General features: G+C 36.5%; 1 protein-coding gene across 1 annotated transcript in view; it reads right to left on the minus strand.

Moving 5' to 3' along the window:
* Window positions 1-1,079: 1,079 nt before the first annotated feature.
* LOC101677276 (cysteine-rich secretory protein 2) overlaps window positions 1,080-23,461 on the minus strand; it is a 28,897-nt gene continuing 6,515 nt past the window's right edge. The window contains exons 5-10 of the mRNA XM_004771895.3: window positions 12,629-12,745; window positions 11,493-11,580; window positions 7,332-7,477; window positions 6,810-6,907; window positions 4,171-4,259; window positions 1,080-1,661 (exon numbers count right to left, since the gene is read on the minus strand). Of these exons, the coding sequence (XP_004771952.1) occupies window positions 1,534-1,661; window positions 4,171-4,259; window positions 6,810-6,907; window positions 7,332-7,477; window positions 11,493-11,580; window positions 12,629-12,745 (666 nt within the window). The 3' untranslated portion in view covers window positions 1,080-1,533. The remainder of the gene's footprint in view (window positions 1,662-4,170; window positions 4,260-6,809; window positions 6,908-7,331; window positions 7,478-11,492; window positions 11,581-12,628; window positions 12,746-23,461) is intronic.

Consider the following 23,461-nt stretch of genomic DNA (forward strand, 5'->3'; position numbering starts at 1 on the left):
AGAACACAGTTTGATTTTAAGTGTTAGCTCAAACCTGCATCCATAGGGAAAATCCCAGTTGGTTAGGGTATATTATCCTTTTACTATATTGCTGGATTAATTTATTAAATTTTTATTTGGAATATTTTCATTCATGCTCATGACAGCTATAGATTCACACTTTTTTTTTCCTCTTGCACTGTCTTTGGTTTTAGGAGTAGGATAATACTGGTGTCAAAGAATAAATTGAGGAGCATTTCCTCCTATATAATTTTCTAGATGAGATTGTGTAAACTTAGTATTAGTTCTTTAAATGTTTGGTGTAAGGCTTCACTGAAATCATCTGGACCAGGAAATTTCCCTTTGGGAAGCTTTAAAATTGTGAATTCAATCTCTTCAATAAGTATAGGATGATACATATACTCTCATCTTGGAGGCATCAGTAGTTAATGCTTGCGCTCCATCTGTCTGGCCAGACATTTTTAAAATTTTTTTTTATAATCATATATTTTTATCCCCCGGGGTACAGGTCTGTGAATCACCAGGTTTACATACTTCACAGCACTCACCATAGCACATACCCTCCCCAATGTCCATAACCCCACCCCCCTTCTCCCAACCCTGGCCAGACATTTCTTAACTACTTTCAACACCTCCATCTTTTTTAGATGTGTGTGTGTGTATTTTCTCACCTATAAAATGGGCCTACTTCACCCTGTTGAAATCAGTCTTAAATGAGAATGTATGCAAAAATTTATAAATGATAAATCTCTCTGAAATATCATTATTTTTTATAGAAGGCTATGTATGTATGCTATGTATATATGCACTCTTTTAATATATCAACCAAATCTATGAGGAGATTAAAATATCAAAAAATAAGAACTGAGTTGATTCCTATTTTTGTTAAAATTTAATTTTATAGGAAAATATTTTGGAAATTTTGTACTATATTATTATTTATATGGGCTGAATCTAGCTGGGGTAAATTATAAATACTAGAAAATATTACACAAGAATCTCTCATGTGGTTGCTTACATAATATTTTTACTCTAAAAGATAATTACTTTTGTTTAAAGAGGAGGCCATGAGACAAAGGTAGGTGTCAATCTTTGAATTTATTCTTTATTCAAGTAAAAAGTCATTTCACAGGAATAACAATGATGTTTCAGTCTTTTTTCTTTTCTTTCTTTCTTTCTTTTTTTTTTTTTTTTTTTTTGCATGTTGTTTAAGGAAACATGTACTTCTCCATTTTAATCCAATGTTCTAGTGACCTAAGGTCTATGGTTATACAGTTTACAAAATTGTCAACTTAATTCAATTTGTTAAGTTTAAAGTACCAAATTTCTATCAAAGTCCAAAGTTGTCCTTATAGACTATGCTGCTTGTATAAATATCTGCATGAAAAGAGATTTCTATAGAGAGGGAAAAAAGATGAATTACTGAGTGGAACCATATTTGTAACTAACATGCCTACAATTTCTCCTGTGGTATGTTTCAATAAAATGTTGCAGCTCTCTTCACTTAGTCCTGTGCAATGCACACTGGGCGTCTCAGTAAATTTTGTTTTCACATAGGCAAGTTGCCTTGCACTTTTCCTTAAGCAATTCATGTCCACAACCAGCTGTTTTCTTCAAGGAATCACAGTTACTAAGGAGATCTTCAAACTCGCAACTGTTGGCTGTGACAAAAATAAATGAGTTCATTATCATTTTCCTCAATAGCAACAAAATAATGCTGTACATTCAAAAGTGCATGAGACCATAAAGTTTGGACAAATCAAGTCAATATCACTTACACAATGATGGGCTTTCCGTTTCTTGTGAGAAATATCTTGTGAGCATGAGTTGAGCTCACTGATTAAACTATCACTTTTTATTTTGAACTTGGTGATATGTTTCCAAAATAAATTGACCTATTTTTCTTCTTTAGCCAATAAAGTTAAATAAATATAAATAAATCTCTCTACACCTTCAGTGTCTAATATCAGAACCACTAGTTCGATATAGATATTTAAATTTAAATTATTCTATATTAGATAAAGTAAAAAATTTAGTTCCTTAATCTTACTAGCCACATTTCAATATTCAAAGGCCACATGTGACTAGTTTACTTGTAAGACACATGCTGATACAGGACTTTTTCTTTATTTCATACTATTGAACAGCACTGGTTTAGACTCCCAATGTTTGCTTCCTGGAGAAAGGAATTTCAATGGGAAGATAAAGATGCAAAACAATGATAACATGTCCCCTTTCCTTCTGGTATTTCTTTCTGGATCCTCCCCAGAGGCCACAAACTCAACAAATCTCAAACTAAACTCATCATACTACCTGTATGACTGACAATTCTTGGGTATGTTCTTCCTGTAAACCCCTTCACCCCCATCTCTCCACATCCCCACCAACAATATCAGAGAAATGGCTCTCTAACTACTCAGTAATTTAGACCACAAACTGGATCAGTTGGACGTCCTTCTTCCCTACTTCTTCCCTACTTCCCTACTTCCATATTTCCCTAAGGAGTACTTCTCCCTACAGCACTCAATCAGCACAGGTAACAAACATTGGCTATTCTATTCCTTATATTCCAACCCCATCCAATTCTCTTCATTATTTTGTCAGTAATGTGGTAGAGAGATTTTTTTTTTAAACCCATAGTCAAACAGTTTTCTAGCTGACTTCCATCTAATTGTTTTTCTATACTATTGCTAGAAAGCTCTTTATAAAACATGGTTACAACCCTGTCACTCTTTTGTTTAAAATATTGATAATAGGATAAATTATAAGCTTATTCCCAAATAGCATTCAGCAGAGCTATTAATATATAAATTTTTTTTCCTTCTTTAGCTGATTTATATTCTAAATAATATTCTGAATAATAGCTATATAATTCAGTCAGTAAGAATGATAACTAAAGTTGAATGCATTTGAAAGTTAAAAATCTCAGTGAATGAGCTTCATTCAATTCTATTATTCACAATAATTTTAATACAAGTATCCCAGCTATAAAAAGCTGAGCCATGCATGATACGCTCTAGTTCCATCCATGTTGTCGCAAATGGCAAGATTTCATTTCTTTTGATGGCTGCATAGTATTCCATTGTGTATATATACCACATCTTCTTGATCCATTCATCTGTTGATGGACATCTAGGTTCTTTCCATAGTTTGGCTATTATGGACATTGCTGCTATAAACATTCGGGTACACGTGCCCCTTTGGGGGCTTAAGTGGGTACGAGAAGAATAAATGAAAGAAAATGGGATTGGGAGGGAGACAAACCATAAGTGACTCTTAATCTCACAAAACAAACTGAGGGTTGCTGGGGGGAGGGGGTTTGGGAGAAGGGGGTGGGATTATGGACATTGGGGAGGGTATGTGCTTTGGTGAGTGCTGTGAAGTGTGTAAACCTGGTGATTCACAGACCTGTACCCCTGGGAATAAAAATATATGTTTATAAAAAATAAAAAATTATATATAAAAAAAAAGCTGATCTATTTTTACCTGTATTCATTGCAACTTTAGAAATTATGTATGCAAAATTTATTTTCTCCCTTTTTGCAACAGTATTTTTGTGGTCTCTGTATATATGTACCACTATATACGGATTTGATTTTGTCATTAAAAATGTGCAGTAATGACAATGTTGTTGACTGAGGAGAAAAAAATGCAGTAGACTACTATCAAATTATAAAGAAAGTGATTATTAAATTAAACACTATGATTCCAATTTTACTATAGAAAAAAAGAGGTAGTTAGCATAATAAACTCATTAGCACAAAAGTAGTATAATATTTGATTTGCCTGTCTAGATTCAGATATAATGTGATCTTATATGCATAGATTTGCTTTTCATAATAGGACTTTTGACACAATCATACTAACTTTATCTGAACTATTTGCCAGAAATATGTATAATTAATATTAATAGCTATGCCTAGTAACAAAAATATGTGAATGGTAGATCTTTCATTATCTTACATATGGCAATATTCTTTTCATTACAAATAATATGTAGGTTACTAAAGTGTGTAAAATGTTTACATAAACATGCTGTGTTGAGTAACATATTTGTCTTCTGCATAATGATATTATTTAAACTGATTACTTTAGGAGATTTCTCAACACAAAAAGAAAATAAAATATCAACTTTTTATTATAATAGCAAGGTGATCACTTCAAACTTACTGCATAGTCCATTGTCACAGTTACCAGGGCAACTGGCACAAGGTGTCCCTTGTTGATAAGGGGTATTCTTTTTACTCACGTTATTGCCACTGAAATTTAAAATACATAATGTCAAATACTTTTCACTTTATAATTTAATTTATACTCCTCGAGGGCAGTATAAATTACCAAACATACATGACTACAGATGTTTTCAGTTATGTTAAAAAACTTAAAAATTATAATGCCCAGTGAGTAATTCAGGTAACATTCAAATTAAGAAACTGCTTCACATATTGACCAATTTCCTTGACTATAATTCTTCAGATTGAGCAACTAAATTAGAGTAATTAGAGTCTAAAGTTTTCAAAGTATATTTCAACGTGGTCCCACTTTCTTCATGTCCTAGCAGACTTGGTCAAACTGGCAAGGCAGTATAGCCCAATGTGTTAGCTAGAGGTAGAATATATCCCCTAGGAAGACAAAAGAGCTCTTGGGAGGCAGGTAGTTGCAGTTTGGAAAAGAATATTTAATGTTACAATATCATTTTATATTTGAAAGATAATAAAATACCAAATTTCTTAGATATAATCTAAAAACAGTAAACTCCAGTATATATATACATATATAAATGTACTTCACCTTCTAGATGAGGGCAGGGATATTTGAGTTAAGTTATTGGTGTGTGTTTCTGGGACAGGCAGAGAGAGAGAAGGAAATTTGTGAATTTCTAGAGGTATGTGAGACATTTTTAAACTTACCAAACAGGGAATGTTCACTCAAAAATTTTGACAAGCATGGATATCCAGGGTGTAATAACATTACAGTGACTAACTTACAACTTGCTGATGATCATTACCTATGAGCCATTTAATTTATTTGAATTACAAGTGAGTCCAAATCTCAGTAGTGTCAAGTGGGCCAAGAACACAAGGTCATGCATCTGAATCTCTCCATGCACAGAACATAACGACCATGTGTGAGCCCCTGGAAAAATGTGAAATAAGACACAAACATGCTCTGGAAGTTCTCTCACCCCTGCTTTTCCTCATTATTCACTCCAACTCTCACTTCAGATGACTGGCTCCATACTCTCCTCTCTCAGAGCCAGCCAGTGAGTTTGCGTGCATTTTTTTAGGACCTCTCAATTCTTTCTACTAAACCTTAGGGCTTGGAGGAAAATGATGTTGGAGGTCATACCTCTCACTCTGTAGAATCACATGCTTGGATTATCTACAGTCTCAAAACAAATCCTGTAGGAGCCTTGGTTCTAGGGATCTCCCTGTCTCCAGTGGCACGAAAGTTCAAGCATTAAAAGAATTTAAGATTAACAGGTAAATTGAGATTAGATCTTCAGTATATCCACAGAATTTATTATAGGTAAATTCAGACATAATCCTTGATAGAAAGAACATATTTTCTGCTGTAAGTCAAGACCTTAAAAAATGGTTCATTGTGGAGATTTTGTGAAAACTGAAAAACAAAGACTGAAGATTTTTTTTTTTTTCTGGACTCTGAAGTATATTAACGATCTCTTGAAAAACCTTTGAGATGCAAAAGAATGAGTAATCTGTGAGGAAATAATGTGGGTGATTTTTTAGATTAATAGGATAAGGGATATTTTAGCAGGAGAAATGGAAATCACAATCTTCCATCCCCTACTTGCCACTCCACGACCATCCCTTGCTTAGCCATCAGGCTGCAAGGTAGTGTAAAGTTAGTGAGAACTGATGATATCAAATCTAGAGTAGTGAGCCCAAGGCAAAGGTGACTGAGAAAAAAGATGCTACTTTGTAACTAAGGAAAGAGAGTTTCAGATTTTATATTTGGGAGTTGAGAACTTGGTCTCTTCCCTGAGAAGTTGAATGTATCTCAACTTAAAAGGCATTTCCATGATCCCAGAGTCCTGGGATTGGGCCCCGCATCGGGCTCTCTGCTCAACAGGAAGCCTGCTTCCTTTCCTCTCTCTCTGCCTGCCTCTCTGCCTACTTGTGATCTCTATCAAATAAATAAATAAAATCTTTTTAAAAAAAGGGCATTTTCAAAGATGTATTCCTTTTGGATGGACCTAAAAGGGTATTATGTTAAGTGAAGCAAGTTAGAGAAACACAGACACCATAGGATGGACAAAATAGTTGAAAGGTAGGGGTGATACAGGCTCCCAGTTATGGAAAAAGTAAGTCATGGGGATAAAAAGTACAGCATAGGGATAATAGTCAATAGGACTGAAATAGTCATAATAACATGGGACACCTGGGTGGCTCAGTTGGTTAAGCATCTGCGTTTGGCTCAGGTCATTATCCCAGGGTCAGTGGGGAGACTGCTTCTCCCTCTGCCTGCCACTCCCCTTGCCTGTGCTCTCTCTCTGACAAATACTTAAAAAAATTAAAAAGTAGCTATAATAGCATCGTATGGTGACTGCTGATAGCTACTCTTGCAGTGAGCATAGTATAAAGTATAGACCTGTCACTATGTTATACACCTAAAACTAATGTGACATTGTATATGGACTATGCATCAATTTTAAAAAATGAAAAAAAAATTATTCTTTCCCTTTACTGAAATATGTTTTATGTTCTAATTTTTTTTACTATAAAAGAATTTTAAAATACTAAATTGCACATAGGATTATTGCATGAAACTCTAAAGTGTATACTTACGCAGGACAATATTGGCAAACATAGTAGTATTTTAGATTCTCTTGATTGGGACAATAGGCAATTCCACATCCAACATGGTAAGTAGAGTACCAAACGAGCTACAATTCCAAAAGGGAATATATGAGAGTACATTCAAGATGAGGGAAAATATTAAAAGAATAGTAGCAACTATAAAACTGAAAAAAAATGATACTATTATAGCTTGTAGCCAAGTACCTTTTGAAAATATTTACAATTATTGAAGAAAATCACAAATTTTAAGATATTAAATCTTAACATGCCTTCACTATTTTATCCATTTCTAATTTTGAGAAAGTACGAAGTATGCTTCCTTACCAAGAGTTTTGCAAGTGATGGAAAAAAAAAAAAAAAAGACAACTCTAGATGAAGTACCAGCTAACGTCAGGACTGTAATATCTATTCATGCTCTTACCCAAATTGAACATTGGACTTGGTGATAATTTAGAGATGCTTTCATATTAGAGCATTTGTGGTCAAAGTATTTTCATTTGCTTGTCTTACCTGGGTGTAATGTCCAACAACTGCATTGGAACTCTTAGGTCCTACACCATAGACAAAATTATGGCGCTCATCATACCAGCTTTGGATTGCATCTGACCACGGAGCAGGGTAACTTGACATATAGAGATTCTCACCACATTTTGTACCTAAAGATAAATGGATCATTCTTGAGGAAGCAATAAAGTATTCAATGGCAAAAGAAATCAACTATATGAACACAAGGATGGGGGCGCCTAGGTGGCTCAGTGGGTTAAAGCCTCTGCCTTCGGCTCAGGTCATGATCCCAGCATCCTGGGATCGAACCCCCGCATTGGGCTCTCTGCTCCGCAGAGAGCCTGCTTCCTCCTCTTTCTCTGCCTGCCTACTTGTGATCTCTGTCTGTCAAATAAAATAAAATCTTAAAACAAAACAAAGCAAAACACAAGGGTGTTGCCCTTCAAACACAGTGCCTATACTTATAACTCATAATACTTAGTTAAAGTATTCCATTCTTCTCAGCTCTAAAGCTGAATAGAAGACAGATCTATCTAGGGACACCTGGGTAGGCTACTAGGTTAAGAGGCTGACTCTTGATGTGCTCAGGCCATGATCTCAGGTCTTGAGATCTAGTCTTGCATCAGGCTCTCCACTCAGCGGGGAGTCTTCTTGAGAATTCTCTCCGTCCACCTTCACCATTCTATCTAAAATGAACAAATAAATCTTTAAAAAAAACCTCTTTAGGACACTGAGGCTGGCATCAACATGCAAAACTTTGCACAGGTTAAGAAGACTTTATGCTTCAAAAATCTTCTGGAGTTTCAGAATGCATTTTTTTTCAGGCTAAATTCTTCACATTGTATTGACTCCTATGCTCTCAGCTTTGTATCATAAATTCGTGAAAGGTAGTGAACAACTTTTATTCCTTTTCTCCTCCTCTCATCCATCTTCACCAGAGATTTTTCACATATTGGACCCTGTTCTAAATGTTTATAATTATGATTTTGTGTGAAATTGGTAAAAAGAGTTCTACAGGCAGTCTGTAAGAGCCTCAATTTATAGGCATCTGACATCAGGAGGAATGGCAGATTTCAAAGCTTTTGGAGTCTTTCTTAATCACTAAATCAGAATGTCATAGGCCAGTCTTCCTCAGAGAATTAGCCAAGAGCCTTGCAGGTGACATTAGAAAGATGGGGAGGTAGGGAGCCCCAGACTCTCATTTCCCTAACAAATACACATATTCAGAAACAATTTCCAAACAAATTGCCCTTTGTGGGAAAACTAACTGAGAGACTCCTAGATCATCGGAGAATATGAACCCAGACTCACTGAAGTCTGTAGGGAAACTGGGACACCCTTTCGCTAGAATGCCTACCCTCAGCACAGTGCTTCCCCTATGATCAGGAAGAGGTCTCTTAGCTCCCATCTTCTCCTAGGGGAAGGTAGGTGTTGGTTCTTGTGTCCAGCATCCCAACCTTCCCTAAGGAAATTCCCCAGAGATGGCTGGCTTCTCTCTTGGTAGTCTTGGAGTTCTGACAGTCAGGCACGGGCTAGTCATCTGGAGGAGAATGGAGATGCTGGCTTTAGCTGGTAGTTACCATATCTCCTCCCCTTGGCTTAGTTCTTAGTTCTCAGCTTCCTCCTGGGGAAGCAAAGAGTTGATTGGTGTGCCCATTGCTCCAATTTCTGCCTAAAGAACTGACATCAGCCTTGCTTGTCTTAAAGCTCTGAAGGGTTTGGCATAGTTTCAGTGTTACTCCATGGGGGAGAACAGAGATGGTGGTTTGGATTGGTAGATGCCATTTCTCAGCTCCTCAGCACAGCACACCGTGAGCAAGTGCCATATCTACCTGTTTCTCCCTGGAGTGGGAAAAAGTTGGCCTGGGCATCCAGTGCCACAAACATTCCAGATGCCCAGAAAATTGACTTCTGACTTGCCTCTCTGAAAATGTTATCAGATCTAGCATAACCAAGATGAGCATAGAGATTTGGGTTCATAAATGCTAAAGCTTCCCTTCCTTGTTCAGCACAGAATAAGCAGATTAAAAAATCCAAACTTCTAGCCTCTTCCTGAGTAGAGAAAGAGTTGGATGGAATGCCTAAAGATCCATCTCTTTCAGGAGGCTGCCTGAGAAATTGCTTACAGATCTTTTCTGACCACAGTTTGATTGGACATTCTCCAAAGATGCACAAATGGTCAACTGGTATGTGAAAAGGTGCTCAGTGCTGCTAAACATAGGGAAATACAAATGAAAACCACAATGAGACCTTTCAAGAAGTCTTTTCTGGAGGAAAAAAAAAAAACCTGACAACAAGTGATGATAAAGATGTGAAAAAAATCGGGATGCTGTATACTTTTGTTGGGCATAAAAAATTGGATAGTTCTTGTGGAAAAAAACAGAGGTTCCTCAAAAAATTAAATTTAGAACTGCCAATGATCCAGTAATACTACTTCTGGGTATTTATCCAAAAAAATTGAAATCAGGGTTTTGCAGCAATATTAGCATTCTTCATATTCATTGCAGCATTCTTCACAATAGCCTATATATGGAAACATAAAATCTGCGGACAGATGAGTGGATGGACAAAATGACACCCATATATACACAACGGCTTTCATTTCTCTTTAAAAAAGAAGGAAATTCTGCAACACTTGCGTGAGACACTATGGATGAATCTTGAAAACATGATATTAAGTGAAAAAATCCAGTCACAGAAATACAACTACCACATGATTCCCTTTATATGAAGCACATAAAATAACGAAATTCATAGAACCAAAGAGTAGAACAGTAATAGATAAGGATGGGGGGAAGGAGAAATGGAAAATTGCCAATCAATGGGAATAAAGGTTCATTCATAAAGATGAATAAGTTCTAGATTAATAACTTCTGCTGCAGGACATTGTACCTAATGTCAGTAATATCATACAGTACACTTATTTGTTAAAAGTGTAAGTCTCATGAAGTGTTCTTACCACAATAAAGAAAATAACTTGTTGCCCAGAAACTTTTCTTGATCTTTTCAACCTCTCAATTATGAATTACATTTTGGTAGCTTAAAATATAATGTCTATGTGTTGCTTAAAGAGAATATAAAATATTTTTATCTATGTCAAAAAGAAACTAAGAATCTAATAGTAGACTTGCATCTCTAAGACCATTTGTTTTAATCTTCTACTGAATGCAGTCATTCTTTTCATAATTTCATTAACAGAGCAGCATCAACCGTATAAGTAAATAATGTGATTAAATTACAGGTAAAAATTTGTTGCTTTCAAATTGAGCCTGCCTATATGTATATTATGATTGAAAATATAAACAAATATTTTATTGTAAGGTTTATGCATAAAACATTTTTTCTTTCATGGTGTTTATAATATTTGACAAGAATTCAAAAATTAAAAATGAATCAACATACCAAAATATCATAATTTTTTAAAATTTAAGTATTTTTAGAGCAATATTCACAAAATTCAGGAACAAATCACCATAATTCAGTATATTTTATGAATACAAAAGAAGAGTTATGAAAACATCAGATAGCTACACAGGATTACAAAAAGGAGCAGTGGATTAGAAATAATTAAGGCTGGTTAACTTTCCAATATATGACACACTTCAGATTGTGACTTGGGGAAGTCATTCTTCCCCTGTCCTCATCTTCTCATCTTTAAATTTGGAGAAATGATACATGACTTATTGACTCATGAGCTGGTTGAAACAAAAAAGTGGAGTATTGTTTCAAATATCATTTGCATAATGTAAATAATCAACAAGCACAAAATGGTACCTATAATTCTCTCTCCTTGTACAGATACTCCTTCTACAGATACTTTGATAGTTCGTAAGAACATAGGGACACTTGGGTGGCTCAGTTGGTTAAGCATCCAACTCTTGATTTCCACTCAGGTCATGATCTCAGGGTCATGAAATCAAGCCCCATGTAAGCCTCCACACTTGGCATGGAACCTGCTTTTCCTCTGCCTTTTCCTCTGCCCCTCCTCCCTTACTCATATTCTCTCTCTTTCTCAAAACAAAAATAAAAGTATATAAATAGAGCAGTATAAACAATGTTTGTTCTCTAAGTCTTCTTATAACATCCCGGAATGTTCCATTCTATCTGATTTTTTCAATATTATTTTATTCGTTCATCTATTCAAAAAAAATTTACTCATTTACATACTGGTTTTTCGATCCTCTGGCACACTGTGTTCCAAAGTGCACTTGTTTGCCCACTTTTGTGCATTTGCTGCTGCTTCTCTGTTCCATTCCTAAATGTCACAAGAAAAAAAAATATACACTTAAAAATTCAACTCCTATGAAGCATATCGTTTATAATCTGATTGGTAGGTTGATTTGCACTACTTTAAACTTCTATAGATAATTATCTGATCATCAGTGGTATGCAAAGACCTTTTTGGTAGGGGTATATAGGCGTGTGTGCATTTATTTGCTCCGGTGCCAATTTCCACATGAAGAGAAGTTCATAAATGATGAATAGATAGAGATAGATAAATATCTAACATAATATCTGGCAATTTATTATAGTACAGGAACAACATGCAAGATTTTTAGTAATGGGGTTACTCTAAATACTCAACTTGTGAAGTCTTTGAATTATATTTCCTTAGTAATAAGCAGGCCTAGATTATTCCCAATTTCAGTTGTAGCCCATTGGTTTCAAATGGGAGATAGTCTAGCATTTATGAACCATGCTGTGGAAAGTGGGCTCTTATTTACCCACAGGATTCTTCAGAGCCTGAGTCTGAGCCTCACATTGGGCATAGAGATTAATTAAAAAGAATAAAATACATGAAAGAAAGGGACCTCCTTTATTTTAGACTAGGGCAGATAGTGACAAAAAGTACAATGGCCTCACATTTGATGTCTGAAGATCTGGCTCTAATGTTGCCTTCCTGACTGAATATCCCTACAAATTTGACAGATTATTTAACCAGTAAAAAGGAAAATTTTTCTGCCATGCCCATAACACAGCTCAGATGAAATAGCAGAATAGAAGAAAAACTTTGTAAGCACAAAGTTCGTAAGAAATCCCTGCTCTGGGGCACCTGAGTGGCTCAGTGAGTTAAAGCCTCTGCCTTCGGTTCAGGTCATGATCCCAGAATCCTGGGATGGAGTCCCGCATCAGGCTCTCTGCTTGGTGGGGAGCCTGCCTCCCCCTCTATCTCTGCCTATCTCTCTGCCTACTTGTGATCTCTGTCTGCCAAATAAATAAATTTTAAAAAAATAAAAAAGAAAAGAAATCCCTGCTCTTATCACTGCTAGCTCACACCATTAGCCCTTATCATTGCCTCTTACCATCTTTAGCATGTTGCTGGCAGGTGGAGAGACTGATTTCCTTAGTTCATTGTGTTTATTTACAATATCTTTTTGGATTTGCGTTTGAGTGGTTAGCAAAGCAGTAAAGGATGGATCCTAAAAGGAAATAAAAATTAAGGTTATCTTCTTAACATTTATTAAAGTTGCATTTAAGAATGAATAAGCAAATTCAAAGGAACAAAGATTTTAAGAGCATTCAGTTCAAGTCAATATTAGTTGTTAAGCATTGCCAATGAACCTGAGCCAAAGCTATGACAAATAGAAAAGAAATCATTTGAAGCTTTGAGAAGGAGGGTGAAATTCATGGCATAACAAATTAAAATCTCCACTGAAGCTACAGATTGTTAATCAGATTCTCTACTTTCTACCTTATATGGTTTCCTGGACCTTCTCTATGATTCTTGTAGACATATGAGTGATAATATTTTATAACCACAAAGGCACACAACAGGAACTTTAAGACATATTCATTCATATTTGATCAGGTTGCAGCAGGTGGGATCAGAGTGGAGTTCAAGATTCACCCTAGACTTTAAGGGAACTTTGACCTGATATAGTCTGTATTTAAAGAAATATTTTTTTTGGAATGTATTTAGAGAAAGAATGTTCAGGAGTTCAAATTTCATTCAATACCCTAGTAAACTTATTCCTATTACAGTAGATATTATTATCTATTTTATTATAATCTGTATTTCTGAATACCAAATAAGTTTTCACCCAGTGGCAGAATTCTCTGGTCTGATGAGTTCTAGTCCTACTAGTCTCTGGTCCTGGGATATCTTCCTGTATGCCCGGAATTACAGATAGGGAAACAGCAATGACCAGAGTTCCTCACATTCAAGAGATTTTCTGATCAAGAGATAAACATTTTATACGGGAACCTACCCTCCAGTCGTTGAAAGGATGACTGATCTTGGTCTTGGGATTATTTAAGCAATATAGTTTATTCAAATTAAAAGGTTTGAATTCAAGAGGTAGGCTTCACATATCAAGCATTTTTGAGCATGAATAAGAAAGCAAAACAAACACTAAGACTTTTAGAGGTAGATTTTTTTAATGTAAAAAATAAGTATAACTTTATCATGCAGTAAGGATGAAAATTAAATGTGGTGATATATGAAGTAGTGCTAATTTAAAGTTATGTTTTGTTAGTTCTCTTTAAGATCGCACTGAAGCATATTAAATAAAAGAAATGGGAAACGATCTTGTGGAGAGAGGACTATCATTAGCTTCTTAAATCACAGACCATTGCATTCATTAGAAAAATAACTCAAGCATAACATGTATTTTTAACTTTTTGGTGGTCAAATTAAAAAAGTAAAAGAATCAAGTGATATTAATTTATTTTATAATTTTTAAAAATGTTGTTTCATCATGATAAGTGCACTCTTTAATCCCCGTCACCTATTTCCACCATCCCCTCACCCACATCCCTTCTGGTAACAATCTATTTGTTCTGTATAGTTAATAGTCTATTTCTTGTTTTTTCTCTCTTTTTCTCTTCACATTTGTTTTGCTTCTTAAATTCCACATATAAGTGAGATCATATACTATTTGTCTTTCTCTGTCTTATTTTGCTTAGCATTGTACTCTCTAGCTGTATCTGTATTGTTGCAAATGGCAAGATTTCATTCTTTTTATGGCTGAATAATATTTCATTATATATGTACACAGTATATACATTATATATACATATATACACATACACATTATTCTATCTATCATCTAGCTATCTACCTAACTACCATCCACATATATCACATCTTAATCCACTCATCTATCAGCGGACATGTGGGCTGCTTCCATAGTTTGGCTATTGTAAATGATGCTGCAAGAAACATAGAGGAGCATATATCTTTTCTAACTATTGTTTTGATATACTTTGTGTAAATATCCAGTAATGAAATTACCGAATCATATGGAAATTCTATTTTTAATTTTTTGGGGAAACCTCCATATAATTTTCCACAGTGGCTGTACCAGTTTGCATTCCCAACAATGGTGCACACTTGTTTCTTTTTCTCTAAATCTTTGCCACTAAGTTGTTTTTTGTGCTATTGATTTTAGACATTTTGACAGGTGTGAGGTGACATCTCATTGTGGTTTTGATTTCTATCCCCATGATGATGAGTGCTGCTGAGCATCTTTTCACCTGTCCATTGGCCATCTGTAGGCCTTCTTTGGAAAATGTTTGTTCATGTCTTCTATCCATTTTTTAAAATTTTTTATTTTTTATAAACATATATTTTTATCCCCAGGGGTACACGTCTGTGAATCACCAGGTTTACACACTTCACAGAACTCACCAATGCACATACACTCCCCAATGTCCATAATCCCACCCCCCTTCCCCCAACCCCCCTCCCCCAGCAACCCTCAGTTTGTTTTGTGAGATTAAGAGTCACTTATGGTTTGTCTCCCTCCCAATCCCATCTTGTTTCATTGATTCGTCTTCTACCCATTTAAGACCCCGTGTTGCATCACCACTTCCTCAAATCAGGGAGATCATATGATAGTTGTCTTTCTCTGCTTGACTTATTTCGCTAAGCACAATATGCTCTAGTTCCATCCATGTTGTCGCAAATGGCAAGATTTCATTTCTTTTGATGGCTGCATAGTATTCCATTGTGTATATATACCACATCTTCTTGATCCATTCATCTGTTGATGGACACCTAGATTCTTTCCATAGTTTGGCGATTGTGGACATTGCTGCTATAAACATTCAGGTGCACGTGCCCCTTTGGATCACTACGCTTGTATCTTTAGGGTAAATACCCAGTAGTGCAATTGCTGGGTCATAGGGCAGTTCTATTATCAACATTTTGAGGAACCTCCATGCTGTATTCCAGAGTGGCTACACCAGCTTGCATTCCCACCAACACTGTAGGAGGGTTCCCCTTTCTCCGCATCCTCGCCAGCATCTGTCATTTCCTGACTTGTTGATTTTAGCCATTCTGATTGGTGTGAGGTGATATCTCATTGTGGTTTTGGTTTGGATTTCCCCGATGCCGAGTGATATGGAGCACTTTTTCATGTGTCTGTTGGCCATCTGGATGTCTTCTTTGCAGAAATGTCAATTCATGTCCTCTGCCCATTTCTTGATTGGATTATTTGTTCTTTGGGTGTTGAGTTTGCTAAGTTCTTTATAGATTCTGGACACTAGTCCTTTATGTGATATGTCGTTTGCAAATATCTTCTCCCATTCTGTCAGTTGTCTTTTGATTTTGTTAACTGTTTCCTTTGCTGTGCAAAAGCTTTTGATCTTGATGAAATCCCAATAGTTCATTTTTGCCCTTGCTTCCCTTGCCTTTGGCGTTGTTCCTAGGAAGATGTTGTTGCGGCAGAGGTCGAAGAGGTTGCTGCCTGTGTTCTCCTCAAGGATTTTGATGGATTCCTTTCGCACATTGAGGTCCTTCATCCATTTTGAGTCTATTTTTGTGTGTGGTGTAAGGAAATGGTCCAATTTCATTTTTCTGCATGTGGCTTTCCAATTTTCCCAGCACCATTTATTGAAGAGGCTGTCTTTTTTCCATTGGACATTCTTTCCTGCTTTGTCGAAGATTAGTTGACCATAGAGTTGAGGGTCTATTTCTGGGCTCTCTATTCTGTTCCATTGATCTATGTGTCTGTTTTTGTGCCAGTACCATGCTGTCTTGATGATGACAGCTTTGTAATAGAGCTTGAAGTCTGGAATTGTGATGCCACCAACATTGGCTTTCTTTTTCAATATCCCTCTGGCTATTCGAGGTCTTTTCTGGTTCCATAAATTTTAGAATTATTTGTTCCATTCTTTGAAAAAGATGGATGGTACTTTGATAGGAATTGCATTAAATGTGTAGATTGCTTTAGGTAGCATAGACATTTTCACAATATTTATTCTTCCAATCCAGGAGCATGGAACTTTTTTCTATTTCTTTGTGTCTTCCTCAATTTCTTTCATGAGTACTTTATAGTTTTCTGAGTAAAGATTCTGTGCCTCTTTGGTTAGGTTTATTCCTAGGTATCTTATGGTTTTGGGTGCAATTGTAAATGGGATGGACTCATTAATTTCTCTTTCTTCTGTCTTGTTATTGGTGTAAAGAAATGCAACTGATTTCTGTGCATTGATTTTTATATCCTGACACTTTACTGAATTCCTGTACAAGTTCTAGCAGTTTTGGAGTGGAGTCTTTTGGGTTTTCCACATATAGTATCATATCATCTGCGAAGAGTGATAATTTGACTTCTTCTTTGCTGATTTGGATGCCTTTAATTTCCTTTTGTTGTCTGATTGCTGAGGCTAGGACCTCTAGAACTATGTTGAATAGCAGTGGTGATAATGGACATCCCTGCCGTGTTCCTGACCTTAGCGGAAAAGCTTTCAATTTTTCTCCATTGAGAATGATATTTGCAGTGAGTTTTTCATAGATGGCTTTGATGATATTGAGGTATGTTCCCTCTATCCCTACACTTTGAAGAGTTTTGATCAGGAAGGGATGCTGTACTTTGTCAAATGCTTTTTCAGCATCTATTGAGAGTAGCATATGGTTCTTGTTCTTTCTTTTATTGATGTGTTGTATCTCATACACTGATTTGCGGATGTTGAACTAACCTTGCAACCCTGGAATAAATCCCACTTGGTCATGGTGAATAATCCTTTTAATGTACTGTTGAATCCTATTGGCTAGTATTTTGGTGAGAATTTTCGCATCTGTGTTCATCAAGGATATTGGTCGATAGCTCTCCTTTTTTATGGGATCCTTGTCTGGTTTTGTGATCAAGGTGATGCTGGCCCCCTAAAATGAGTTTGGAAGTTTTCCTTCCATTTCTATTTTTTGGAACAGTTTCAGGAGAATAGGAATTAGTTCTTCTTTAAATGTTTGGTAGAATTCCCCTGGGAAGCCATCTGGCCCTGGGCTTTTGTTTGTTTGGAGATTTTTAATGACTGTTTCAATCTCCTTACTGGTTATGGGTCTGTTCAGGCTTTCTATTTCTTCCTGCTTCAGTTTTGGTCGTTTATATGTTTCTAGGAATGCATCCATTTTGTCCAGATTGTCAAATTTGTTGGCGTAGAGTTTCTCATAGTATGATCTTATAATAGTTTGTATTTCTTTGTTGTTAGTTCTGATCTCTCCTCTTTCATTCATGATTTTATTTATTTGGGTCCTTTCTCTTTTCTTTTTGATAAGTCGGGCCAGGGGTTTATCAATTTTATTAATTCTTTCAAAGAACCAGCTCCTAGTTTCATTGATTTGTTCTATTGTTTTTCTTGTTTCTATTTCATTGATTTCTGCTCTGATCTTTATGATTTCTCTTCTCCTGCTGGGCTTAGGGTTTCTTTCTTGTTCTTTCTCCAGCTCCTTTAGGTGTAGGGTTAGGTTGTGTACCTGAGACCTTTCTTGTTTCTTGAGAAAGGTTTGTACCGCTATATATTTTCCTCTCAGGACTGCCTTTGTTGTGTCCCACATATTTTGAACCATTGTATTTTCATTATCATTTTTTTCCATGATATTTTTCAATTCTTCTTTAATTTCCCGGTTGACCCACTCGTTCTTTAGAAGGATGCTGTTTATCTCCATGTATTTGGGTTCTTTCCAAACTTCCTTTTGTGGTTGAGTTCTAGCTTTAGAGCATTGTGGTCTGAAAATATGCAGGGAATGATCCCAATCTTTTGATACCAGTTGAGTCCTTATTTAGGACCGAGGATGTGATCTATTCTGGAGAATGTTCCATGTGCACTAGAGAGGAATGTGTATTCTGTCGCTTTGGGATGAAATGTTCTGAATATATCTGTGATGTCCATCTGGTCCAGTGTGTCGTTTAAGGCCTTTATTTCCTTGCTGATCTTTTGCTTGGATGATCTGTCCATTTCAGTGAGGGGAGTGTTAAAGTCCCCTACCATTATTGTATTATTGTGGATGTGTTTCTTTGATTTTGTTATTAATTGGTTTATATAGTTGGCTGCTCCCACGTTGGGGGCATAGATATTTAAAATTGTTACATTTTCTTGTTGGACAGAACCTTTGAGTATGATATAGTGTCCTGCCTCATCTCTTATTATAGTCTTTGGCTTAAAATCTAATTGATCTGATATAAGGATTGCCACTCCTGCTTTCTTCTGATGTCCATTAGCATGGTAAATTCTTTTCCACCCCCTCACTTTAAATCTGGAGGTGTCTTCGGGCTTAAAATGAGTTTCTTGGAGGCAACATATAGATGGGTTTTGTTTTTTTATCCATTCTGATACCCTGTGTCTTTTGACAGGGGCAAGTAGCCCATTAACATTCAGGGTAACTATTGGGAGATATGAATTTAGTGCCATTGTATTGCCTTTAGAGAGACTGTTACTGTTTATGGTCTCTGTTCCTTTCTGATCTACCACTCGTAGGCTCTCTCTTTGCTTAGAGGACCGCTTTCAATATTTCCTGTAGAGCTGGTTTGGTGTTTGCAAATTCTTACAGTTTTTGTTTGTCCTGGAAGCTTTTAATCTCTCCTTCTATTTTCAATGATAGCCTAGCCGGATATAGTATTCTTGGCTGCATGTTTTTCTCGTTCAGTGCTCTGAAAATATCATTCCAGCTCTTTCTGGCCTGCCAGGTCTCTGGGATAAGTCAGCTGCCAATCTAATATTTTTACCATTTTATGTTACAGACTTCTTTTCCAGGGCTGCTTTCAGGATTTTCTCTTTGTCACTGAGACTTGTAAATTTTACTATTAGGTGATGGGGTGTGGGCCTATTCTTATTGATTTTGAGGGGCATTCTCTGAACCTCCTGAATTTTGATGCTTGTTCCCTTTGCCATATTGGGGAAATTCTCCCCAATAATTCTCTCCAGTATACCTCTGCTCCCCTCTCTCTTTCTGCTTCTTCTGGAATCCCAATTATTCTAATGTTGTTTCGTCTTATGGTGTCACTTATCTCTCAAATTCTCCCCTCGTGGTCCAGTAGCTGTTTGTCCCTCTTTTGCTCAGCTTCTTTATTCTCTGTCATTTCATCTTCTATATCACTGATTCTTTCTTCTGCCTCATTTATCCTAGCAGTGAGAGCCTCCATTTTTGATTGCACCTCATTAATAGCATTTTTGATTTCAACTTGGTTAGATTTTAGTTCTTTTATTTCTCCAGAAAGGGCTTTTATATCTCCCGAGAGGGTTTCTCTAATATCTTCCATGCCTTTTTCGAGCCCAGCTAGAATCTTGAGAATTGTCATTCTGAACCCTAGATATGACATATTACCAATGTCTGTATTGATTAGGTCCTTAGCCTTTGGTACTGCCTCTTGTTCTTTTTTTTTGTGTTGAATTTTTCCGTCTTGTCATTTTGTCCAGATAAGAGTATATGAAGGGGTAAGTAAAATACTAAAAGGGTGGCAACAGCCCCAGGAAAATATGCTTTAACCAAATGAGAAGAGATCCCAAATCGTGAGGGGGGAGAAAGGGGATAAAAAGAGGTTCAAAAAGGAAGAAAGAAAAAAAAAAGAAAAAAGAAAAGAAAAGAATTTAGAAAAAGAAAACGAATAAAGAAAAATATAAAAAAGAAAAAATATATATATTAGATAAACTAGTTAAAAAACGTTAAAAAAAGAAAAGGGTTAAAGTTAAAAAAAAATTAACAGAAGGCGAGATAAAAAAAAATGAAAAAGAAAAAAATTAAATTAACTGCAAGACTAAAAAAACTCACAGGGAGAAAGCCTTGAGTTCCGTGCTTTGCTTTCTCCTCCTCTGGAATTCCGCTGCTCTCCTTGGTATTAAAACCACACTTCTTCATAGGTTAACTTGGTCTTGGCTGGATTTCTTGTTGATATTCTGGGGGAGGGGCCTTGTGTAGTGATTCTCAAGTGTCTTTGCCCCAGGTGGAATGGCACCGCCCTTACCAGGGGCCGGGCAGAGTAATCCGCTCGGGTTTGCTTTCAGCTGCTTTTGTTCCCTGAGCGCTTTTCATAGAGTTCCAGAGGACGGGAATACAAATGGCGGCCTCCTGGTCTCCGGGGTCAGAGGAGCTGAGAGCTCGGGGCCCCACTCCTCAGTGCACCCTCAGAGAACAGCGCCCAGTTACTCCCGTCTGCCTGACCTCTGCGCTCCGAGCTCACCGAGCCTGTGGCTGTTTCAAGGTAAGCCAGAGCTGCGAGCTTATTGTCGGCTCTGTCTCTGTAGCCGGCTTTCCTGTTCCAATACGCGCAAGCTCTGCGACACTCAGACACCGCCGATCCTTCTGTGACCCTGCAGGACCTGAAGCCACGCTGACCCCATGTGGGCTTCGCCCTGGTTTAGCCTCTGGCACGATGTCCCTCAGTGGAACAGACTTTTAAAATTCCTGATTTTGTGCTCCGTTGCTCCGCCTCTTGCCGAGAGCAGGCCCCTCCCCCCGGGGTCTATCTTCCCCTTGCTTTGGATTCACGTCTCCGCCAGTCCTACCTTTTAGAAAGTGGTTGTTTTTCTGTTTCCAGAATTGCTGCTCTTCTTCTCTTCGATCTGCCGATGGATTTGCAGGTGTTTGCAATCTTTAGATGAGCTATCTAGCCGATCTCCTGCTAGTTGAGTAGTCTCAGCCTGCTACTTCTCCGCCATCTTTTCTTCTATCCATTTTTAATTGAATTAGTTTTGTGTTTGTGTTAAGTTGAATCAGTTCTTTAAATACTTTGGATATTTACCCTTTATCAAATATGTCATACGCAAATATCTTTGCGCATCCAGGACATTGTTTTTTAGTGTTTTTATTTTCTTTTTCTTTTATTTTTCTTGCTGTGCAGAAACTTTTTATTCTGTTGTAGTCCCAATAGTTTATTTTTGCTTTTGTGTCCTTTGCTTCAAGAGACAAATCTAGAAAAATGTTCCTAGAGCCGATGTCAGAGATATTACCTGCTGTGCTCTCTCCTAGGATTTTTTTTTTTATGGTTTCAGGTCTCACATTTAGGTCTTTAACCCATTTGGAGACCACTTTTGTGAATATGCAAAAAAAAGTGGTCCAGTTTCATTCTCTTGCTTGTGGCTGCAATGGATTATTTTCCTAACACCATTTGTTGAAGAGACTGCCTTTTCCCCATTGTATATTCATTCCTCCTTTGTTGAGGATTAATTGACCATATAATTGTGGATTTATTTCTGGATTTTCTGTTCAGTTCTACTGATCTGTGTGTCTGCTTTTATGCCAGGACCATACTCCCCTCATTACTATAATTTTGTCATATAACTTATAATGAATTTTGATACCTCCAGTTTTGCCTTTTTTTTTCCTTTGTTTTCAAGACTGCTTTTGGTATTTGAGGTCTTCTGTGGTTCCATGCAACTTTTAGGATTATCTGCTCTAGTTCTGTGAAAAATGCTGTTATTATTTTGATAGGGATTGCATGCAATGTGTAGATTGCTTTTGGTAGTACAGACATTTGTTCTTCCTACTCAGGAGCATGGAATGTCTTTCCATTTCTTGGCATGGGTCATGAATTTCTTTCACCAGTGTTTTATGGTTTTCAGAGTACTGGTCTTTCACCTCTCTGGTTAAGTTTATTACTAGATATTTTCCTGTTTTGGGTGCAATTATAAATGGAATTCTTTTCTTATTTTGACTTTGTGCTGCTTCATTATTAGCATATAGGAATGCAACAGATTTCTGCACATTGATTTTGTATTCTATGAGTTTACCAAATTCATGTGTCAGTGCTAATAGTTCTTTGGAGAAGTCTTTGGGGTTTTCTATATACAGTATCATGTCATGTGCAAATAGTGAGGGTTTTACTTCTTCCTTACCAATTTGGATGGTTTTTATTTCTTTATGTTTTCTAAATGCCATGGCTAGGACTTCTAGGACTCTGTTGAGTAAATGTAGTAAGGATGGACATCCTTGTCTTGTCGCTAATCTAAGAGGGAAAGCTCTCAGCTTTTCCACCATTGAATATGATGTTGGTTCTGAGTCTTTCACATAAGGCCCTTATTATGTTGTGGTATGTTTTCTCTATACCTACTTTGAAGAGGCTTTTTATGATGAATGGATGTTGCACTTTGTCAAATGCTTTTTCTGTATATATTGACAGGATTGTATGTTTTTTATCCTTTCTCTTATTCATGTGACATATTGCATTGATTATTTTGTAAATATAGAACTACTGTTGTATTTTGGGAGTAAATCCTATTTTATCATAATGTATGATTTTTAAAAAAATATTGACATTATTTTAAGCAATAAATTTTACTTTTAATGGATTGACTAATAGTCTACAAAAATAATATGTCTACATCCTAATCCTCAGAATCTGTCAATGTGACCTTCTCTGGATATAGTTAAGAATCTCAAGATTCAACCATCCTGGATTATCTAAGTAAGACCAAAATCCATTGACAAGTATCCATATGAAAGACACAGAGAGGAGAAGGTGATGTGAAAGGGGAGGCAGAGAATATGTGATGTAGCTACAAGCCTAGTTATCACAATGATTGGTCAAAGCCAGCATAAGTTAAAAGACAGACATGGAACACATTCCTTCCTAGATCCTCCAGAGGGAGTGTGGCTTTGCTGACACAAAGATTTTAGGCTTCTGGCCACCAGAACTGTAAGAAAATAAATTTCTGTTGTTCTAAGTCACCCAATTTGCACTCATTTCTTACAACAATCTTGAGAACCTAATACATTATTGAATTATTTATCCAAAATATCATTTCATCATGTACTGAATATCTAAGTTATTAATGACATATTTTCTTCTTCTCCTTCTTCTTCCTGTTCTCCTCCTCCACCTCCTCCTCCTTCTTCTTCTTTTTCTTCACTAAATCTTTAAAATCTAGCATGTGTACTACAGTATATTTTGTTCTGGATAAGCTGCAGTGTAAGTGTTCAATAG

This window comes from Mustela putorius, unplaced genomic scaffold (assembly GCF_011764305.1).
Source record: "Mustela putorius furo isolate JIRA1106 unplaced genomic scaffold, ASM1176430v1.1 tig00003983_pilon_pilon_pilon, whole genome shotgun sequence".
NCBI lineage: Eukaryota > Metazoa > Chordata > Mammalia > Carnivora > Mustelidae > Mustela > Mustela putorius.